Source organism: Staurois parvus, unplaced genomic scaffold, assembly GCF_062004578.1.
Source record: "Staurois parvus isolate SC_StPar_1 unplaced genomic scaffold, SC_StPar_1.0 ptg001422l, whole genome shotgun sequence".
Classification (NCBI taxonomy): domain Eukaryota; kingdom Metazoa; phylum Chordata; class Amphibia; order Anura; family Ranidae; genus Staurois; species Staurois parvus.
In genome coordinates this window covers 685026-709657 of record NW_028319218.1, presented here as the reverse complement: position 1 = coordinate 709657, position 24632 = coordinate 685026, and the positions used below count along the sequence as shown (strand labels likewise).

At 45.1% G+C, this 24632-nt stretch overlaps 1 protein-coding gene across 1 annotated transcript in view; it reads right to left on the bottom strand.

The window, feature by feature from the left end:
• Positions 1–12444, bottom strand: part of NOX5 (NADPH oxidase 5) — a 219624-nt gene extending 207180 nt beyond the window's left edge. The window contains exons 1-2 of the mRNA XM_089662068.1: positions 12298–12444; positions 2835–2985 (exon numbers count right to left, since the gene is read on the bottom strand). Of these exons, the coding sequence (XP_089518194.1) occupies positions 2835–2985; positions 12298–12417 (271 nt within the window). The 5' untranslated portion in view covers positions 12418–12444. The remainder of the gene's footprint in view (positions 1–2834; positions 2986–12297) is intronic.
• Between the last annotated feature and the right edge of the window lie 12188 nt (positions 12445–24632).

Below are 24632 nucleotides of genomic sequence, written 5' to 3'. Positions count from 1 at the left end.
CAGAATCCCAGCAGAGCGATTTGTTCACCTGCACTGTATAGTGTGGATGGAGGAACCTGATTTTCTGTATGGCCAACCTCACCGTGAGCATCGGATTGTAAGGCCACATGCTATATCCCGATTGATTGTAACGGTTATAACTAATGTGCTGTCGGGGTTACTTTAAAAAACAAAAAAATAAAAAATGAAAGGCTTTATAAATGGGATATTTTCTGCTTCTAGAGCAGCAGAGTGTCAGTTATCAGCCCTGAGCGGCGCACACAGGAGGCAGCCTGACACTGGGCTGCCATTTCTGCTCTGACAGGGAGAGAATACGAGGAAATAGCAGCACACAGCCCTGAATCTGACAGGTAAAGCTGCACTGTTATATAATATACTGTAGGGGGCAAGATTCAAATTGGAACTCAGTTCCGGCACCTCCAGCACTGAATGTGTGTAATGGCAAGAGGTGGGGTGTCCTGGAGGGTCTATTGTCACTGGTTGCTGGGGGATCTATCATCACTAGGGGGGATTTATTGTTGCAGGGGTGGTTTATTGTTGCTGGTGGGGATCTATTATTGCTGAGGGGGTTCGATTGTTACTGGGAGGGATTAACCATTGAGGGAGGGGTCTATTGTTGCTGGCTGCTGGAGATTCTATTAATGTTGGCTGCTGAGAGATCCACTGTTGCTTGTTGGGGTATATTGTTGCTGGGATGGATCTCTTGTTACAGAGGGTGTTTTTTTGTTGTGGGGGTACTGTTGCTAGGTGGATCTATTGTTGCTGGGGGGTCTTGGTGGGATATTCTGTGGGGGTCTATTATTGCTAGAGAGATTTATTGTTGCTTGGGGGGGGTGGCTTGTGCTGTTGTTGCTGGAAATCTATTGTTGTTTTTGGGGGTCTATTGTTGCTGGGGTGGATATATTGTTACTGGGGGATCTATTGCGCCTGGGGGACTGTGGGGATATTTTGTTGAGGGAGGTCTATTTTTGCTGGGGTGGATCTATTGTTACAGGGGATGTTTATTTTGTTGTGGGAAGACTACTGTTGCTGGGGATCTATTGTTGTTTGTGGGGGTCTACTGTTGCTGGGGAGGATATATTGCTACTGGGGGGTATATTCCTCCTAGGCGGCTGGGGGGATTATTTTCTTGTGGGAGGTGTCTATTGTTGCTGGGGTGCATCTGTTGTTATAGGAGGTATTTATTTTGTTGTGGGGAGGCTACTGTTGCTGGGGATCTATTGTTGCTTGTGGGGGTTTATCGTTGCTGGGGTGATTATATTGTTACTGGGGGGGTCTATTGCTCCTGGAGGGCTGGGGGGATATTTTATTTTGGGAGGTGTCTATTGTTGCTCTGGTGGATCGGTTGTTACGGGGGGTTATTTTGTTGTGGGGAGGCTACTGTTGCTGGGGATCTATTGTTTTGTGTGGGGGTCTATTGTTGCTGGGGTGGATATATTGCTACTGGGTGGTCTATTGCTCCTATGGGCTGGGGGATATTTTGTTGTGGGAGGTGTCTATTGTTGCTGGGGTAGATCTATTGTTATAGGGGGTAATGATTTTGTTGTGGGGAGGCTACTGTTGCTGGGGATCTATTGCTGCTTGTGGGGGTCTATTGTTGCGGGAGTGGATATATTTTTACTGGAGGATCTATTGCCCCTGGGGGCTGGGGGATATTTTGTTGTGGGAGGTCTATTGTTGCTGTTGTAGATCTATTGTTACAGGCGGTGGTTATTTTGTTGTGGTGGGGCTGCTGTTGCTGTGGGGATCTATATTTGCTGGGGGGACTTGGTGGGATATTTCTGTTGGGGGGGTCTACTGTTGCTGGGGGTAATCTGTTGTTGCTGGGGGGGTCTATTGTTGCTGCAGAGATGCATTGTTGCTGGGAGGGGGTGTTTGGGCTATTGTTGGGGATCTATTGTTGCTGACTGGAAGAAATCTATTTTCCTGCTTTTTTTTGTTATCATTAACAAAAATTCAATACAAGTTACTCAGCACAAAAAGAATGATACTTGGTTCTGTGTTCTCTAAAAAAGGGACGATGCTCAGAGGTGGGTAGGGGGTGGAAACCAGGGACGGTGCTCAGAGGTGGGTAGGGGGTGGAAACCAGGGACGGTGCTCAGAGGTGGGTAGGGGGTGGAAACCAGGGATGGTGCTCAGAGGTGGGTAGGGGGTGGAAACCAGGGACGGTGCTCAGAGGTGGGTAGGGGGTGGAAACCAGGGATGGTGCTCAGAGGTGGGTAGGGGGTGGAAACCAGGGAGGGTGCTCAGAGGTGGGTAGGGGGTGGAAACCAGGGACGGTGCTCAGAGGTGGGTAGGGGGTGGAAACCAGGGAGGGTGCTCAGAGGTGGGTAGGGGGTGGAAACCAGGGACGGTGCTCAGAGGTGGGTAGGGGGTGGAAACCAGGGACGGTGCTCAGAGGTGGGTAGGGGGTGGAAAGCAGGAAGGATGCTCAGAGGTGGGTAGGGGGTGGAAACCAGGGACGGTGCTCAGAGGTGGGTAGGGGGTGGAAACCAGGAAGGATGCTCAGAGGTGGGTAGGGGGTGGAAACCAGGAAGGATGCTCAGAGGTGGGTAGGGGGTGGAAACCAGGAAGGATGCTCAGAGGTGGGTAGGGGGTGGAAACCAGGGACGGTGCTCAGAGGTGGGTAGGGGGTGGAAACCAGGGAGGGTGCTCAGAGGTGGGTAGGGGGTAGAAACCAGGGAGGGTGCTCAGAGGTGGGTAGGGGGTGGAAACCAGGGAGGGTGCTCAGAGGTGGGTAGGGGGTGGAAACCAGGGACAGTGCTCAGAGGTGGGTAGGGGGCGGAGACAAGGGGGGGACTCAGAAGGGGGGAGTACCTGCACCTGGCTCTTACCATCCACGTCATACACTTGGAAAAGAAAGCCTAGCTTGTCTGCTTCACTGCCATGGATCAGGAGATGGAGAGCCTTCATTAATTCATCCAGCGTGATGGAGCCGCTGCCATCCGAATCGAACAAACCAAAAAAATGCTCTGCAAAAAAAGACTACGAAATAACGACAACATTAGAAATATAAATACGCCGAATATCTACACATTGTATTCTTTATTCCATTGCAGACAGGATACAAAATAACAGCAGCAGTTTCCAAGGTGCCATGACACCCTTATGGGGCTAATTGCCTTGATAACTGTCGCTGTTACTTTGTATCCAATTTGCAGAAGAATAAACCTACAGTCACATGTGCTGCGCATTGGGAACGTGTGCGAAACTGGACGCTTTTCCAACGCACACAGGAACATGCCGCCCATTAGCAGAGGTGCAGCAGTGCCATTAAAGTGTCACCAAACCCCCCACAGTACAATCAGTCTGTAGATGCAGTAAAGCGTGCTTGTTATAATCACTGTGGGACCTAAGGGGTTAATCCTCCGCATTGTGTAAAAAGGCTGTTTGATCCTGTCTTCTCTGATCCTCCTTTTGTTCAAATGTCCATGTCTTATCTCCAGACAAGACATATGGTGTTGATCAGGGGCGGACTGAAAACTCATGGGGCCCCTGTGTCCTTGTACAAACTCAAAAAAGCCTATGAAAAAAGGTACCAGGGGCATCTCATGGCGCCCCCTACTGACCCCGGGCACTTGGGCAGTGCCCGAGTTTCCAAATGGTCAGTCCGCCCCTGGTGTGGAGTCACTCTACACATGTGCAGTTTGGTGTGTATTACTAGAGAGGTTTTGGTTTTTTTTAATCTTGGGAGAGAGCATGTGATCAGCCAATAAGCACTGTCCAGACAGAGGGTCAGGGGTTCTGCATCCTCCTAGAGCAGAAACAAGACTCCTCCTATGAGCTGTAACCAGTGCTCTGCTGGACACTGATATATGAATAGTAAAAAGGTTCGGTCCGAGCATGTAGGCCCTTTACAAAATAATCTAGAGGGGGTGACTGGGGACAATGAAGGCCAATGTATGAAATCCCTTCTTCAGCTCTGTGTATACAAAGGAGCATGGGGGGGGCTCTTGTCCATAATGGGGGGTGGTACTGACACAGCTCCAGATGATCCACATTGGCTCACAATTGATATGATCCAGAAATATTTAGACAGAATAAAGGTGAATAAAGCCCCTGGAACGGATGGCATACACCCACGGGGCCTTAAAGAATTGAGCTCTGTCATCTCACAGCCATTGTTTCTCATTTTTAGGGCCTCTTTAATGACTGGCATAGTACCACTGGACTGGCGTAAGGCCAATGTGGGGCCAATATTTAAAAAGGGGTCAAAATCTTTCCCAAGTAATTATAGAGCTGTTAGTGTAACTTCTATAGTTGGTTTAAACAGACTCAGCAGTAGATACAGCATCAGCTAAAGCAACAGGGACCTGACCAATACAGATTCATCTCTACCATTAATGGCAATGTAATTGCCAAAAGTATTGCCCCCCCCCCCAATCATGTGATTCAGGTGTTCCAATCCCCTCCCAATCATGTGATTCAGGTGTTCCAATCCCCTCCCAATCATGTGATTCAGGTGTTCCAATCCCCTCCATATCATGTGATTCAGGTGTTCCAATCCCCTCCATATCATGTGATTCAGGTGTTCCAATCACCTCCATATCATGTGATTCAGGTGTTCCAATCCCCTCCATATCATGTGATTCAGGTGTTCCAATCCCCTCCATATCATGTGATTCAGGTGTTCCAATCCCCTCCATGGCCACAGGTGTATACAATCAAGCCCCTAGGCATGCAGACTGCTTCTACAAACATTGGTGAAAGACTGGGGGGCCATTAAAGGTCATGAGTGTGGGAAGGCCGGCTGACCAATACTGCGGGAAATATAGTGTATGAATACCCACACAGGCTGCCTGACAGCTTCATACAATTCTGCCATCTTGTGGAATATTAGTGAATACCTTTGTATATTTTAGCTACACTAATATAAATAGTTTTCTTATTTACACATCAGCAGAACATTCCATAGTAGACAATGATGTCTCTTTCTAGGTTATACATTTTATTGATGACAATGAACATATACAGAGAGAAGTCTTAAAGTGAACCTAAATCGTATCCTTTTTGTCCAAGAAAATTCCATAAAGTGCACATTTTTCCATTGTTACGATGTAGAGATGCATCTAGGCATAGATTCTGGTCTGGTCTGACACACAGCGCATTCAGAAAGTATTCAGACCCCCTTCACTTTTTTCAATGCTGTTATGTTGCAGCCTGATACTACAGTTGGTTAAAGCGGACCTTCAGTCTATTTGTCACGTTGGCTCTGTGTGAATGGTCTCCGCCATCTTTAACCGCTTAAGGACCGCCCCATAGTAGATATACTGCTACAGGGTGGCACCTGTGCCCGGGATCCTGTATATATACGTGATTTTGCACTTCCGGGTAGGTGGCGTGTGCAAGCCCTACCCGCTCCATCATTCGTGGCCAGCACCTGGTGATTACCGAGCATCTCCAATGGCGAGGAAGATTGTTTGATTTACAAACAAACAATCTTCCTCCCTGTCAGCTGGGGCACACAGCACAGCCATCCTGATCAGTGTGCTTACAGTGAAGCACACAGACCCCGCCCCCTAGTAAAACACTTTCTGCACATAGTTAACCCTTTGATTGCCCCTCATGTTAACCCTTTTCCTGCCCAGTGCCATTAGTACAGTGTCAGTGCTGTTTTGTAGCACTGATCACTGTATTGGGGTCACTGGGGATGTCAAGTTAGTCCCCCCCCCCCAGTGTCAGAATGTCTGCTGCAGTCCCGCTAAAAGTCGCTGATTGTCACCATTACTAGTAGAAAAAAAAATTCCATTATCTATACCGCCATTTGTAAACGCTATAACTTTCACGTAAACCAATTAATTTACACATATCAAGTTTTTTTATAGCAAAGACACGGAGAAGAATACATTTTGGCCTAAATTTATGACCAAATTTTGTATTTAAAATTTTTTTTACCGGACATGTTTAGTAGCAAAAAGTCGAAAATATAGTTTTGTTTCTCAAAATTGTTGCTTTTTTTAATAGCGCAAAAAATAAAAAATGAACGAACGAAACCAGCGCTCCAGTCTTCATACAACCAAGGCGATGCCAAAATGCCAACCGAAGAGGTGCTGCCCTTTTAAGATCGGGAAATCTGACCACTAGTGGAAAAGAACAAACAAGGGCGCACTCTCATCGTGCATTACCGTGGTATAACACGTATTTATTAAATGAAAAGAGGATATATACTCACAAACCAATGTGATAAAGAGCTCTGAGGAAGGGGGTTTAGCCCCCGAAACGCATTAGCCTATCTGCATCATTAGACACAGATGCATTGTGACTGTCTTTGTGGACTACTTTTACTGCCTTTTATCACGTTGGTTTGTGAGTATATATCCTCTTTTCATTTAATAAAATACGTGTTCTACCACGGTAATGCACGATGAGAGTGCGCCCTTGTTTTTTCTTTTCCAAAAAATAAAAAATGCACAGGTGATCAAATACCACCGAAAGAAATTCAATTCGTGGGAAAAAAAAGGACGTAAATTTCATTTGGGTGCAGCGTTGAATGACCGCGCAATTGTCAGTTAAAATAAGGCAGCACCGTAATGCAAAAAATGGCCTGATCAGGAAGGGGGGGGTGTGAAATCCTCGGGAAGGTGAGGGGGGGAATCCTCTGGAGGGCGAGGGGCGGGGGGAATCCTCTGGAGGGCGAGGGGGCGGGGGAATCCTCTGGAGGGAGAGGGGGCGGGGGGAATCCTCTGGAGGGCGAGGGGGGGGGGGGGGGGAATCCTCCTGGGGCGAGGGGTTAATAGCACTGGAATAAAAAAACACGCTTTTTTTCTATGTGTATATACTTTTTTTTAAGTATGTCTGGTCCTCAGCCAGTGTCATTTGCCTAGGTCAGGGGCAGGGGCGGACTGACCATTTGGAAACTCGGGCACTGCCCGAGGGCCCGGGGTCAGTAGGGGGCCCCATGAGATGCCCCTGGTACCTTTTTCATAGGCTTTTTTCAGTTTGGGCAAGGACACAGGGGCCCCATGATCCCCTATTGCCCGGGGGCCCCATGAGTTGTCAGTCCGCCCCTGGTCAGGGGTGGGCAACTGTGGCCCTCCAGCTGTTGTAGAACTACAAGTCCCATGAGGCATTGCAAAACTGACTGTTACAAGCATGACCCCCAAAAGCAGAGGCATGATGGGACTTGTAGTTCATCAACAGCTGGAGGATCACAGTTGCCCACCCCCGGCCTAGGTGAATGACGTAAGATCCTCTAATCCCCTTGATATCTGGGATATTTTAAATGCTGCGATATTCAGCTACAAGGAGACAGCTGAAGGTGGGCTGGAGGGTGGAGAAGGGGTGGGATAGGTGGAGACAGGCAGAGGAGGCTAAAGACCATTACCCCCGGTTCACATCTATGTGGCCGTGAGGGCCGCGTTTTGCGCAGGCACAAGAGCCCATTCAATTGAATGGACTCCCATGCCCTGTGACACACAGGGAAGAAGTCCCGGCACTTATTTTGAAAACACAGCCGAGGCTCCCAGTACGGTTGTGTTTTCCAGTGCGGACGGCGTGCCGTTACAACTAATGGCGCCCACCCACGGGTCCGCAGTCCTTTGTGCGGGTGGTGCGGCTGCACAGATTTTCGTGTGGATCTGCAGTGGCACCACCCGCACATATGTGAGCCTTACTGCGCATGGGCAGTGCTGAGATCCACGCTGCTGTACCGCACAATCGCGGGTCCCACTGCCATACCGCGCCAGCACAGTTTCCGTTGCTACATTGCGCATGCGCGCCATTTTCCTTTATTAAAGAAGGGGATGCGGCAGTTACCAGGAAGGTGAAAGAGCGCTGGCTTCAGTTGCTCAAAGTTAACATGGCCACAGAGGCATTACAGGACCATTCCACATTGCATTTTTCAATGAAAAAGGCAGATTTTGATCAATGAAGTTGATATATCAAGTTGCCCACTTTGTTACATGGTGCTTGATGTGTTTCCAAAACGTATCAAATTTAATGAAAGTTCCCTTTTTCTTCTCGGTAATCTGCACTCCGTACCCCATAATGACAAAGTGAAAACACAATTTTAGAAATGTTTGCAATTGTATGAAAAGGGAAATACTGAAACCTCACATTGGCAGAAGTATTCAGACCCTTTGCAACACTTGACATTTAGCTCAGGTGCCTCTCATTTCTCTTGATCGTTGCTGAGATGATTCTACACCGAGATTGGAAGCCACTTGGGGTAAAATAACCGCCCTATAGTAGAAATACTGTTACAGGGCGGCAGGGCTGCGCAAAATCACGTATATATATATATGTGATTTGCATTTCCAATTGGCAGCTAGGGATGTCAATCACCGGGGTCCCGAACGGTGATTCCTGACCGGCACTCGGCGATCGATGGGGAAAGCCAACAGGCAGAGGCGTCCCTAGGGTTGGTGTCACCCGGTGTGGTAACACTTGGTGACACCCGCTCCGATGATCCCCGCAGAATGGATGGGATCTGCGGATTGAGCATAATGGATTGGACTCCGATCCATTATGCTTTCCAATCCGCAGATCCAATCCATCCTGCAGGGATCGTCGGCATGCAACCTATACGGGGTGACACCGGACCCGCTCCACGAAAAGGTAAGTTGTAAAGAAAGCCAACGATCCCCGCAGGATGGATCGGATCCATCCTGCGGGGATCGTCGGCTTGCTTTACAACTTACCTTTTTGTGGAGCGGGTCCGGTGTCACCCCATGTGGTCGGTGTCACCCGATGCAGCGCACACTCCCCACACTTGCCTCGGGACGCCACTGCCAACAGGGGAGAGACCTGTGTGTAAACAACAGAGGTCTCTCCCCTGTCAGCAAGGACATGCTGCTTTGTATCTCTCTGCACAGCATGTCTCCCTAATAAATCACACACAGCACACAGTTAACCCTTTGATCACCCCAGGTGTTAACCCCTTCCTGCTCAGTGCCATTAGTACAGTGTCAGTGCTTTTTATTACTGATATCACTGGGGATGTCAGTGGCAGTTAGTTCCCACCCAGCATTAGAATGCCCACTGCAGTCCCACTATAAGTCGCTGATCGCCGCCATTATTAGTATAAAAAATTAAAAACCGCAAAGTGGAGTTGCAGTTTTACCACTCCAGTTTCCACCTCCTTTAGCTGCTGAAGCAGGATTTAAGCCCTCTATTGCTTTGGGGGGGTGCTACTGCCTGCCAATCGTGACCCATTCAAGCAAATGGGGCCACTCTGCAAGCTGCCTACAACTGCATGCTTCTACGGGGTCCGGGGGGTTACAGCAGGATGTGAGAAAGCGACACAACGCTGCCTGCTTTAATGCCTTGTTTGCTGCACAAGGTCGCAGGGCGCTTGCAGAGCAGCCTCATTCAGTTGAATGGGTTATGCATGACAGGTGCTACACCCACCAACCATGACGGGGTGTATAACTCCTGCTGCAACATGTGTACACCCAGGGGCAGACAACTCATGGGGCCCCCGGGCAATAGGGGATCATGGGGTCCCTGTGTCCTTGCCCAAACTCAAAAAAGCCTATGAAAAAGGTACCAGGGGCATCTCATAGGGCCCCCTACTGACCCCGGGCCCTCGGGCAGTGCCCGAGTTTCCAAATGGTCAGTCCTCCCCTTTGTACACCCCTGGCCACTGCAGCTAAAGGGGGTGTGATTGGGGCAGGGGTGGTAAAAACACATCTTAACTATGGGGTTTTTCCACACCCCAAACTGCATATGTAAATGAACCCTTGCTGTTCTGAGCCCCTTATAAGGCTGCTTTCACACTGATGTGCTGCGGTTTACTTGCACAGCGGGTGCAGCACAGTACATCTGCGACTTTCCTGGGCTTTCCTAGACTTCTGTAATATCCTGCGGGTTTGGTGCATTCAGGAGTTTTGGGGTGCTTTTAGAAAGTACACCACACCTGAAGGATATAATAGACGTCTACAGCAAAGAGCAGGAAAGCTGCAGGTACACTGCACTGCACCTGTGGCATGGGTAGGCCGCAGCACATCAGTGTGAAAGCAGCCCTGTACTATTATGCCCAGTGTATTGCTTCAAACTGACCTGAAGATCTCTTCTTTCCTGCTGCTGGGACCACTCTGGAGACCTCTAGCCGGGATAAGAGGTGGAGTGCAGTTGGTGTCACTCGGCATGGGACAGGGAGCCGGCACTACAGAGGAGACATCAGCTTATGCGGCTCCCTATTTCAGCTCCAGCTTTTCAAGTCGTCCCTCTGCATTGCTCTCTGTTTGATGCTCTGGGATGGCGGGCCGGCAAGCCCACACCGCAAACTACCCATCACCTGGCCGCCATCTACTGGTTGCTGACCCCTGCTTTAAAGGATAAGTTCACCTTTCAGAACATGTTACATCCGTATTTAGAGTGTACCATGTTCCAGCTCCTGTCCCCTACCTGCCGTCATGGGGGCAGATGGAACTTGTAGTTTACTCTTTCACAGATTCCTGTTGGGGAAAGGATCCCCTGCCTGCCGCCGTAGTGGAAGGGGGTCAGGGGAGAGCCCTGACCCCCTTCGACTACGGCGGCAGGCAGGGGATCCTTTCCCCAACAGGAATCTGTGAAAGAGTAAACTACAAGTTCCATCTGCCCCCATGACGGCAGGTAGGGGATCCTCTCGAATCCTTGTAATATCTTACTGAGCATTGTGGAGAGACAGTAATGCAGGTCATACACGGGTCGAATTCCGAAGGAATTTTCTTTAGAAAATCAGAAATTTTGTGCGTTTTGTAATCCGATGGCGCCACCATTGATCTCAAAATTCAAGCAACCGAGCCTTCAGTTCCCCCTCATGTTGCTACAGATGACAATTTTCATGGCCAAGAATTTTCTTTTGTTTCCAGGTCCCAGCTCATTTCTTTTTCGTTTATATTTCCTGCACGATTCTCCCATCATTTATTTGAAAATCGTTCATTTTTTAAAAACAATTTCCAACATGCCTGATCACTCGAATTCGATGGTCACACGAAAATTGGCCATTTCTGTGACCCACTAATGGTGCGAAATTCTTAGAAAAGATTTTCAAAAGGAAATTCTTTTGGGATTCGACACGCGTATGGCTGGCTTTATGCAGGCCATAGATGGGTCAAAAATCAGCTGATTTTTCGTCCGAAAAGAAAATCGGCTGATTTTCGCTCGTTAATATGTTAATTAGTCGGCCGTTTTTCTGGATTTTGGCATTTTTTTTGATCGTTAAAGTTGGAAAAAAATCATCCGTTTTTGCCGATCGGCCAATTTTTGCGGCAATGATGGGCAAATCGGCCGATCTTTTTACCGATAAAAAATCTGCGCATGAGCCGTGACCTGCAAGAAGAAGAAGAAAAAAAAAAGAAGAAGAAAAAGAAGAAGATGAAGAATTCCAGTCCGCTATTATATTTTATATGAAAAGTCTTGCGGTTGCAACAAATGTATCTATTTGTATCCGAATTAAAACATCTGTATCCGAAATGGATACAAATAGATAAATTGCTGCAACCGCAAGACTTTTTAATGTCAAATATAATAGCGGAGCTCTCTGCAGGGACAGAAGTCATTAAATGCCGGCCGTAGACGGGATGAAAATTGGCCGATTTTTTTTTTCTGTTGGTGGTAACGTCGGCCTATTGAACAACTGATTTTTAGTTTTTTTGTTTAAAAATGGCCGGTTTTTGACCCGTCTATGGCCTGCATTAGACTCCATATTCTACAGCAAGGTATCTAAAGCCGGCCATACGCGGGTCGAATTCCGAAAGAATTTACTTTTGAAAATGTTTTCTAAGAATTTTTGCTCTAATTTCGCACCATTAGTGGGGCCGCAGCAACGTCCAATTTTTGAGCTATCAAATTTGAGTGATCGGGCATATTGGAAATTTTTGGAAAAATGAACGAATTTCTAATCAATGATAGGAGGATGGTGTGAGACATGCAATCAGAAAGAAACAAGCAGGAGCTGTGACCTGGAAAGAAAAGAAAATTCTTGGCAGTGAAAATTCTTTTCTGTATCAACGTGTAAACTTGAAGGCTTGGTTGGTCAAATTTCAAAAATTAAAGGTGGTGCCATCGGATTACAAAACGCAGGAAATGTCTGATTTTCTAAATTTGGAATTCGACCCGTGTATGGCCTGCATAAGTCCATTCACACTCCCTCCAGTTTCATACTGACAGCCTGTACAGACCTACAGACAGAAAGGGGGAATCTGCGAAAGCCTGACATTGCACCTGAGATCCACTGATGGTGGGTGGAAAGCTATGCAGGCCAATTGAAAAAAAAAATTGCACATTTTTTCCTGCAAATATATATAGAGAACATTTATTATTTTTTTCCTGAAAGGTGACCTTATCCTTTATCTGTGAACTGTTCCTCCTCACCTCTTTGACTTTAAGGGCGGTCTTGAATTCTTGTAGATCGATTTCCTTGTCTTCTCCAGCAATATTCTCAAACTGTTTGGTCACCCATTCCAGCCATTTGGTGTCCTCGTCCGTACTCATGGTTCTGACACTGAACAGAAGAAGCAAACTCCATGTTACTTTCCTTTGGGGGGAAAATCTTTTTAATTTAACTAATTAACGTCCGGTTCCGGCTGTCAATGTTTTTGTGACTTGTGAAAGAAAAGTATCATTTTATCTGTTTTGTCATCAGCAATCTTCCTGCTTATTCTTGTCCAACCATCACTCATTGGCGATCGTTTAATAAAGCAGCAGAAGCCGGTGAATGTTGGTAAACGGCAATTATTTTCTTCTAATGTAGCGCTAGAGAAATTCCCCGACCTATCCAACAGTCCGCTTCTCCTTCTAAGCCCCGGTTCACATCTATGCGGCCGTGCGGGCCACGTTTTTTGCGCGGGCACGAGAGCCCATTCATTTAAAAGGACTCCCTGCACTTCTGAAAATGCGTCCGAGGTTCCCAGTACAGTTGCGTTTTCCAGTGCGGGCGGCGTGCCATTCGAAATAATGGCAGCCGCCCTCAGGTCCGCATTTTTTTGTGCTGGTGGTGCGGCTGCACAGATTTTTGTGTGGATCCGCAGCAGCACCACCCGCTTAACCTCCCTGGCGGTATGATTATTTCAGATTTTTGGTGCTGAAAGCGGTACATTTTTTTGCATGGAAATATGTATTTTTTTTATTGTAGGCTGTAATTTTTAGGAAAAACTCACTGAAATCTGTCCGAACAAGAGTCTAGTAAACATCCCGGGTATGATAAAATTTGAAACACAAAATCATAAATTATAATTTAATAAATAATCATAAAAATAATATAAAAATAATAAAAAATTTAATTCAATAATATAATCAAACCAAAAACACTGAAATGTGAAATAGAGCGCCAAGTTCGCACATTGCTGAGCTCAGTCGCAAAATCGTTTTCAGTTTCTGATGACGAATTTCCCCCACGAATCATTATCACTCAATTCTGCAAGTGGTTCTGATTTACTATCGCTGTTCTCTAGCTGATCTAAACCGCTTTTGACCTAAAGGGACACTTTTTGGACGCCATGGACATTTCTCAGTTTCCAGGCAGAAAGAACAGACAAAATGCAGGCAGGGCGCCGGACAAAGCACTCGGGACAAAATGTATGTGAAATAGGTTGAAACAGCAATGTTTTACTGTGTAAAATGAAAAAAAAAAAAAATGACATTTTTTAAAATTTTTAAATTTCCCGCCGCCGCCGGCGGCGGCGCCCGTACGTCCCGACGTCACAGGGACAGGACACAGAAGCCGGATGCCGGCATCGGCCGGAGGAGATGGCCAGGGACGCTGCAGGGGACACATCGTGGGAGCGCAGGGTAAGGTAAGTGAAGAACACATGCCGGAGCAGAGCCGCATGGTATTCCCGAGTGTAGCTCGGGGTTACCGCTTTTGGTACTGAAATGTTACCCCGAGCTACACTCGGGAATACCGCCAAGGAGGTTAAAGGCAAAAGCTTCCCACGTGGAAGAAAAATATATTTAAAATATATTTTAAAAATATTCTTCCAAATATAATGACATATATTTGAAATACTGCAATTTTGCCCGTATTCAAAATATATTTCAATAAATAAATATATATATACTGTATGTTGAAATGCATTTTACAGGATATATGAATAATATTTTTAAAAATACATTTTCAAATATGCTGTATGTCTTTAAAAATACATTTAATCTACATTTTTGGAATGCATTTACAAATATATTTTAAAAATATTCTTTCCAAATATAATGACATATATTTGAAATACTGCAATTTTGGCCATATTCAGAATATATTTCAATATATATATATATATATATATATATATATGTATATACTGTATGTTGAAATGCATTTTACAAAATATATAAAAAATATTTTTAAAAATACATGTTCAAACATGCTGTATGTCTTTAAAAATACATTTAATCTACATTTTATGTAAAAATATATGTTAAAATTACTTTTTTATATGTTAAAAAAAATCTGAAGGGTATATTTAAAAAAATATATTTTTAAAAATATTTGTAATATATTTTGTAATATATAAAAATGCATTTCAACATGCAATATATATAAATATATATATATATACACACACAAGTGTATTGTATACAGCCAAAATTGTAGTATTTCAAATATATGTCAATATATTTGGGAAGAATATTTTTAAAATACACTTAAAATATATTTTTCTTCCATGTGAGTTACATTACCTCCATTATCAAAAAATGATCTCTAACAGACCGGGAGAACTCATTGGAAATGTTCTTAGGATATCCTGACCCAAGTAAAAAAAAAGCTGTGTTCTCCCTACAGCTGTGCTCAAATGTTCGCATCCCCGGGCAGAAATGGTGAAAATTTGGTATTGATGTTGAGAATATGACTGATCATGCCAAAAAAATGTCTTTTATTTAAGGATAGCATAGCTCCCAACTTTTTTAGATGGGAACGAGGGACACTTATTAGCATCTATATTTAGGCATAGGACACACACCCCTGCCATGCCCCCTTAAAGGAGAATTATTAAAAAAAAAAAAAAAAAGATTAGTTAAACCCAGTACTTTTTTTTCTACAACTACTATTCCTTTATACCGCCTTTTGATGTTTACAAATACAACCACTTGGAAATTGGATGAAAGCTTTATAACTGTGAAACACTTTTTGAGAGATAAATGGTGCATTTTATATACAACTATATAGATCAGACCAAAATGAGGGACAAATGAGGAGGGATGAGGGACAGAGGGACTTTTTTCCAAATCAGGGACAGTTGGGAGGTATGGGATAGTGATCATATGAAGCCATTTATTATCCCATAGTTGGTTGGCTCCTTTTTAAATCCTATTAATAACAGAAATCACTTAAACTTCTTTCTTTTCTTTCTCTTTCTTTCTTTCTTTCTTTCTGGACTGGAGGGGGACATGGGATGGAGGAGATAGGACTGGATGGGGACATGGGATGGAGGAGATGGGGCTGGTAGAGGAGGACATACAGTATGGTGCAGGATATGGGACTGGAGGAGGTGGAGGACATGGAATGGAGGAGATGGGACTAAAGGAGAAGGACATAGGATGGAGTAGATGAGACTGCTGGAGGAGGAGGACTTGGGATGGAGGAGCCGGGAATGGAGAAGGAGGACATGGGATGGAGGAGATGGGAATGGAGAAGGAGGACGTGGGATGGAGGAGATGGGAATGGAGGAGGAAGACGTGGGATGGAGGAGATGGGAATGGAAGATGAGGATGTGGGATGGAGGAGATGGGAATGGAGGTGGAGGATGTGGGATGGAGAAAATGGGAATGGAAGAGGAAGACATGGGATGGAGGAGATGGGAATGGAGGAGGAGGACGTTGGATGGAGGAGATGGTAATGGAGGAGGAGGACGTTGGATGGAGGAGATGGCAATGGAGGAGGAGGACGTTGGATGGAGGAGATGGCAATGGAGGAGGAGGACGTTGGATGGAGGAGATGGTAATGGAGGAGGAGGACGTTGGATGGAGGAGATGGGAACGGAGGAGGAGGACGTTGGATGGAGGAGATGGGAACGGAGGAGGAGGACTTGGGATGGAGGAGATGGGAATGGAGGAGGAGGACGTAGGATGAAGGAGATGGGAAAGGAGGAGGAGGCTGTGGGATGGAGGAGGATGAGATGGGACTAGAGGATAGGGAGGGCATGTGATGAAGGATATATTAAGTTGTAAGAGTGTTAAAATAAAAGTGGGTGCACCGAAGGACTCAGTGGGATGGCCAGCAGGCGGGCCCTGGGGAATGTTGGTGGTCAGGCCCGGGGGGGCCCAGGCCAACAGCTGTGTAAGGGCCCCAGAATTTTCTGATGGCTACCCTGCACATGATTGTTGGTGCATCAGAAAACCTGCAATAAGTTTATCAAGTGCCAAACAAATTCTACACAACATTCCCTGCATTGTATATACTGTATATTACATGATTATTGCCTATCCCTCACTCATTTCTAATGGACATTCCAGCTTGTTCTCATGGATCCGGTACAAGATCTAAGTAGGACTGTCTGTAATCATCGGCCTCACTAATGTATGTAGGGATGATGGAAAGGAAATGGGATCAGGTATCTCCTATGGACACAGCGAGACAATATTTAATTAGGATGACAAATTCAGGACACCTCTATCAATACAGAATCAATTATCAGCAATGTCATTCTTTCAAGGGATGAAGATTCTCGTTAATCTTTAATATACTCCGGCCGGGAGGTTTCATCAGCACCTGTGTGTTCTATGGAGAGTGCCTGCTGTCACTGACAGTCCACAGAGGGGGGCGACGGTGAGACAATGAAGGAGGTTATGTGTGTGCCAACAGGGACAGCTGTTACCCCCAGTGATGTCACCGCCTCATTCTGCATGTAGTAATTATTATTATTATTATACAGGATTTATATAGCGCCAACAGTGTGCTCAGCGCTGTACATTATAAATGACACCCTGACCCCCAAACATCGCTGTTCTGTGACACTGCTGACTTGTTACTGTCCAGGACCTTTTCTCGTAAAAAGACCCTGTCCCTAGAAATGTCCCAACCTTTCTTTCTTCATGACACCCTTTGAAATTATGCAAAATCTTGAGGCACCCCTAAGATGGGGTCCCCTTTTACCTCAGAGTCCCCCATCATATTAGAAGTTCCCCTTTCCCAGAGTCCTTAGCAGCCCCCCTTATAATTCAGAGTACTCAGTTCCCCCCAAATTTCTTATCAGAGTACTCAGCTCCCCCCAAATTTCTTATCAGAGTACTCAGTTCCCCCCAAATTTTTTATCAGAGAACTCAGTTCCCCCCAAATTTCTTATCAGAGAACTCAGTTCCCCCCAAATTTCTTATCAGAGAACTCCGTTGCCCCCCACAGAATACCTTCAGAGGTCTGGTGGAGTCAGTGCCTGCCCTCGATGGGTCAGGGCTGTTTTGGCAGCAATAGGGGGACCTACTCAATACTAGGTGGGCGCTCATAATGTTGTGGCTGATTGGGTACAAATCCGGTATAATAATAATGTGTAAAGCGCTGTGTGATATAAATACCTGTGATAAATAAATAATAAATACAAAGAAATATCTTCAGATCCTGATATTTTGTATGCAGCAAATACAGAGCAGTAACCCAGAAGACACAGCGAATGATATTCTGATACACAGCACAAGGCAGGTAAAGCAGGAATACTTCAATGGGTACAAGTGACAGTCTATAGAATATTCCACAAAGTAACATAAAAAATGGGAGAGTGAGATCTTTACCTTCTCTGGGATCTGTCAGGTCCGCCTGTTTCCTTGTAGATGCTGAGAAGTGTCCGGATTCATCTTTTATTAGAGACAACCGTCCAATCACAGCCATGGGAGACCACAATGTATAGAGCTACAATGTACAGAACTACAATGTATGCAACAACAATGTATAGAGCTACTATCTATAGAACTACAATGTATAGAGCTGCAATGTATAGAACTGCAAATGTAAGAACTACAATGTATAGAGCTACTATCTATAAAAGTACAATGTATAGAGCTACAGTGTATAAAACTTCAATGTATGAGCTGCAACATATAAATCTACAATGTATAGAGCTGCAAAGTATAGAAGTACAATGTATAGAGCTACAATATATAGAACTACTATCTATAGAACTACAATGTATACAACTACAATGTATAGAGCTGCAAAGTATAGAACTACAATGTATAGAGCTGCAAAGTATAGAACTACAATGTATAGAGCTACAATTATTATTATTATTATTATTATTACATTGAGTTTATATAGCACCAAAGGGTTTGCTCAGCGCTGTACAATAGAGGGGGGGACAATACATGAAACAGTACAGCAACAACAAACAGCACACGAGGGGTTAGAGGGCCCTACTCTTTTGAGCTTACAATCTAGGAGATATATAGAAGTATAATGTATAGAACTACAATGGAAGAACTACAATGTATATAGCTACAATGTATAGAACTAAAAACGTACAGAGCTACAATGTATAGAAGTACAATGTCATTCACAACGCCGCCCCAAACTACATAACTGACCTGATACCCAAATACCACCCTACCCGTGCCCTTAGCTCCTCACAGGACCTCCTACTCTCTAGCTCCCTGGTCTTCTCCTCCCACACCCGATTGCAGGATTTCTCCAGGACTTCCCCCATCCTCTGGAATTCCCTACCCCAATCCATCAGACTGTCACCTACCCTCCTCACCTTCAGACGCACCCTGAAGACCCACCTCTTCAGGGAAGCCTACCCCACCCTCACCTAACATCTGACCTCCACTCCTCCTACCACTCCATCCCCAGCAACAACTTCCTCCTGTACCACTACCCCCTCCCTCCTAGATTGTAAGCTCCCAGGATCAGGGCCCTCGATTCCCTCGTGTATTGTATTGTTTCTGTCTTGTCTCATGTTCTGTCCCCCTTGCTACTGTACAGCGCTGAGAAAACCCTTTGGCGCTATATAAATACTGTATAATAATAATAATGTATAGAGCTACAATGTATAGAAGCCTTTTCAGGCATCAAAAAAAATAAAATAAAAAAATCAGGCGTGACAGAGAAATAAAAAGAGTGAGAAAGGACAGAGGTCTGGTTCTGATCCCAGATAGGGGGTTCAAATATCAGAAACCATTCCAAAATGTTGAACTAAGGCTCCATTCACGCCTGACACATGAAGTCGTATGACAAGTCACAGCCCATGTATTTCAATGGAAGCCATTCAAATCTATGTAACTTCAAGTCACAGCAACTTTAAAAAGATTCCTGCACTACTTTGATGCAACTTTCATGCGACTTGAGTACCATAGACTGCAATGTAAACTCTAAAAGTCGGATGAAAGTTTGCATCTTAATTTTATCAGTGTGAAAGTTGTGTAACAGTCAAAGCAAACGTCAACAGCCAAAGTCACATCCAAATCACACCCATCCAAAGTCGCATCAAAGTCGCAGCGGAGTGTGGATGGAGCCTAAGCAAACAAAATTGAAAAGCAATAAAACAAATAAAAACAATCCAACAAATAACAATGAGAAGATCAAACAGGAAAGCATCACCTTGGCCTGCACTGAGTAGAGCAACTCAATACATAGGGGGAGCGCCCTAGAGTAGTCTGGGCTGGTAGATAAATGTCTACCTCCTCTGTAATCAGTGGAGCAGAGGTTGATTGTTCAGACCTGCTCAGTGTTTCACAAGAACAGCCTGAATATTTATGGAACTCCAGCCAATCCCTAGGGGGGTGTGCCCAGTAGGTGGTTGGAGAGCCCATAAATAGCGTGAGACCCCAGGTGGGGGGAATTCCTGGGTCCAGTATTGCTGGAGAAGACCCCTGTGCAGGGGGCTGTGACCATGGGGAAGCAGTGCTGGAGGTGCCATTAGGAAGACATTGGGGCCCCAGCTAAGCCTTAGTTGGAGAGTGTATTTCCACATTTAGACTTGGAGTCAGTTTCAGTCTGGTGGGAGAGTCCAGCTGTCCTATGGTGGTGTCACTCTATATCTCCCTCACAAGGGCCTGGTGAATATTGTAAGGAGGCAACTGATGATCCTGTGGCTGTGTGAGTAAATGACCCCAGAGCTGGAAAGTCCATGACTGCGGGGGGTATTGACTAAAACTGGTTCACACCGATGCGGTGCGGAATTTGCAGCGTTTTCTGTGTGAATAACGCACCACATCAGAATCGCACTCCGTTCATGCGAACCGCTGCGGGGGTGCATGTTAAGTTAACAATACCCCGAAAATGCAGTGCGATGTGCAGAATTCGATCACTAAGGTGTGAATACCCATGCAATCCGATTCTAGTGTGGACCAAAAAAAGGGTCCTGCACCTTTTTGGTGTGGTGCGATTAAAGCCATACAAAATGTACAGCTCAGAACGCACCGCACATAAATCGCATGTGATTTGCACAGGAATGCAGTGCGGTTCCTGCGCAAATCACATGCAATATACCGCACCGCATGTATGTGCACCCGGGCTCAATGTCAAAGCTTAATTGAGCAAGATGAAGTTAGAAACTGCACAGCTGTACCAGATCGTATAGATATGGACAGAACGAAAAAAAATTTGCTTTGATTCAGACGGATTCGCTAGATTAACAGTTTCAATTACCGTATTTTTCGCTCTATAAGACACACCTAGATTTTCGAGTAGGAAAATGAGAAAAAAAATTATTTTGAACCAATGGACACAGTACAGGAGATGACCAGAGACTGCGGACACAGTACAGGGGATGACCAGAGACTGCGGACACAGTACAGGAGATGACCAGAGACTGCGGACACAGTACAGGAGATGACCAGAGACTGCGGACACAGTACAGGAGATGACCAGAGACTGCGGACACAGTACAGGAGATGACCAGAGACTGCGGACACAGTACAGGAGATGACCAGAGACTGCGGACACAGTACAGGAGATGACCAGAGACTGCGGACACAGTACAGGAGATGACCAGAGACTGCGGACACAGTACAGGGGATGACCAGAGACTGCGGACACAGTACAGGAGATGACCAGAGACTGCGGACACAGTACAGGAGATGACCAGAGACTGCGGACATAGTACAGGAGATGACCAGAGACTGCGGACACAGTACAGGAGATGACCAGAGACTGCGGACACAGTACAGGATATGACCAGAGACTGCGGACATAGTACAGGGGATGACCAGAGACTGCGGACACAGTACAGGAGATGACCAGAGACTGCGGACACAGTACAGGAGATGACCAGAGACTGCGGACACAGTACAGGGGATGACCAGAGACTGCGGACACAGTACAGGAGATGACCAGAGACTGCGGACACAGTGCAGGAGATGACCAGAGACTGCGGACACAGTACAGGGGATGACCAGAGACTGCGGACATAGTACAGGAGATGACCAGAGACTGCGGACATAGTACAGGAGATGACCAGAGACTGCGGACACAGTACAGGAGGTGACCAGAGACTGCAGACACGGTACAGGAGATGACCAGAGACTGCGGACACAGTACAGGAGATGACCAGAGACTGCGGACACAGTACAGGGGATGACCAGAGACTGCAGAGACAGTACAGGAGATGACCAGAGACTGCGGACACAGTACAGGAGATGACCAGAGACTGCGGACACAGTACAGGAGATGACCAGACACTGTGGACATATAGTTACATAGTTAGTCTGGCTGAAAAACGACAAAAGTCCATCCAGTTCAACCATAGAAAAAAATAAGCTATAATCCTACACCCACAGTTGGTCCAGAGGAAGGCAAAAAAAACCCAGCAAAGCATGATCCAATTTGCTCCTGCTGGGAAAAACATTCCTCCCTGATCCCCCGAGAGGCAATCGGATATTCCCTGGATCAACTTTCCCTATAAATGTTATATCCAGTTATATTCTGTGTATCCAAGAAAGAATCCAGGACTTTCCTACAGCAATCCACTGAGCTGGCCACACCCAACTCCTGAGGGAGTCTATTCCACATTCTCACAGCTCTTACTGTGAAGAAACCTTTCCGTTTTGGAGATTACATTTCTTTTCCTCCAGACGTAAAGAGCGCCCCCCTTGTCCTCTGTGATGACCTCAGGGGGGGATAACTACACAGAGTTCACTATATGAACCACTGATGTATTATACATGGTGATCATATCCCCCTTATGTATTATACATGGAGATCATATCCCCCCTTATGTATTATACATGGAGATCATACCCCCCCCTTATGTATTATACATGGAGATCATATCCCCCCTTATGTATTATACATGGAGATCATATCCCCCTTATGTATTATACATGGAGATCATATCCCCCCTTATGTATTATACATGGTGATCATATCCCCCCTTATGTATTATACATGGAGATCATATCCCCCCTTATGTATTATACATGGAGATCATATCCCCCCTTATGTATTATACATGGAGATCATATCCCCCCCTTATGTATTATACATGGAGATCATATCCCCCCCTTATGTATTATACATGGAGATCATATCCCCCCCTTATGTATTATACACGGAGATCATATCCCCCTTATGTATTATACACGGAGATCATATCCCCCTTATGTATTATACACGGAGATCATATCCCCCTTATGTATTATACATGGAGATCATATCCCCCCTTATGTATTATACATGGAGATCATATCCCCCCTTATGTATTATACATGGTGATCATATCCCCCCTTATGTATTATACATGGAGATCATATCCCCCCTCATGTATTATACGTGGAGATCATATCCCCCCCTTATGTATTATACATGGAGATCATATTCCCCCCCCCTTATGTATTATACATGGTGATCATATCCCCCCTTATGTATTATACGTGGAGATCATATTCCCCCTTATGTATTATACGTGGAGTTCATATCCCCCTTATGTATTATACATGGAGATCATATCCCCCCTTATGTATTATACGTGGAGATCATATCCCCCCTTATGTATTATACATGGAGATCATATCCCCCTTATGTATTATACATGGAGATCATATCCCCCCTTATGTGTTATACATGGAGATCATATCCCCCCTTATGTATTATACCTGGAGATCATATCCCCCCTCATGTATTATACCTGGAGATCATATCCCCCCTCATGTATTATACATGGAGATCAAATCCCCCCTTATGTATTATACATGGAGATTATATCCCCCTTATGTATTATACATGGAGATCATATCCCCCCTTATGTATTATACATGGAGATCATATCCCCCCTTATGTATTATACATGGAGATCATATCCCCCTTATGTATTATACATGGAGATCATATCCCCCCTTATGTATTATACATGGAGATCATATCCCCCTTATGTATTATACATGGAGATCATATCCCCCCTTATGTATTATACATGGAGATCATATCCCCCCTTATGTATTTTACATGGCGATCATATCCCCCCTTATGTATTATACATGGAGATCGTATCCCTCCCTTATGTATTATACATGGAGATCGTATCCCCCTTATGTATTATACATGGAGATCGTATCCCCCCTTATGTATTATACATGGAGATCATATCCCCCCTTATGTATTATACATGGAGATCATATCCCCCCTTATGTATTATACATGGAGATCATATCCCCCCTTATGTATTATACATAGGGATCATATCCCCCCTTATGTATTATACATTGAGAGCATATCCCCCCTTATGTATTATACATGGAGATCATATCCCCTTATGTATTATACATGGAGATCATATCCCCCCCTTATGTATTATACATGGAGATCATATCCCCCCCTTATGTATTATACATGGAGATCATATCCCCCCTTATGTATTATACATTGAGAGCATATCCCCCCTTATGTATTATACATGGAGATCATATCCCCTTATGTATTATACATGGTGATCATATCCCCCCTTATGCATTATACATGGAGATCATATCCCCCTTATGTATTATACAGTTGTGTCCAAAATTATTCAACCCCCACTGAAATTGAGTGTTTTGGCCAGTTTGACATTGCTTTTGATCATTCAGTCATCTTGCTTACATTTACATTAAAGAGGCACTTGTAGGTCAGACAAATATAACATAACAGTTATAATGAAATAACCACAAATGTCTTTTCTGTGCTCACAGCATTATCAGTTTTATTCAACCCCCAAGTGACATTCAATCTTAGTACTTAGTACAGCATCCTTTTACAGTTATAACAGCTTTTAAACGTGAAGCATAGCTTGACACAAGTGTCTTGCAGCGATCTACGGGTATCTTCGCCCATTCTTCATGGGCAAAGGCCTCCAGTTCAGTCACATTCTTAGGCTTGCGCACTGCAACTGCTTTCTTTAAGTCCCACCAGAGGTTCTCAATCGGATTTAAGTCTGGTGACTGCGATGGCCACTCCAAAATGTTCCAGCCTTTCCTCTGCAACCATGCTCTAGTGGACTTGGAGGTATGCTTGGGATCATTGTCCTGTTGAAAGGTCCAACGTCTCCCAAGCCTCAGGTGTGTGACGGACTGCATCACGTTTCCATCCAATATCTCCTGGTACTGAAGAGAATTCATGGTACCTTGCACACGCTGAAGCTTCCCTGTACCTGCAGAAGCAAAACAGCCCCAAAGCATGATTGACCCTCCACCATGCTTCACAGTAGGCAAGGTGTTCTTTTCATCATAGGCCTTGTTCTTCCTCCTCCAAACATAGCGTTGATCCATGGGCCCAAACAGTTCTAATTTTGTTTCATCAGTCCACAGAACACTATCCCACA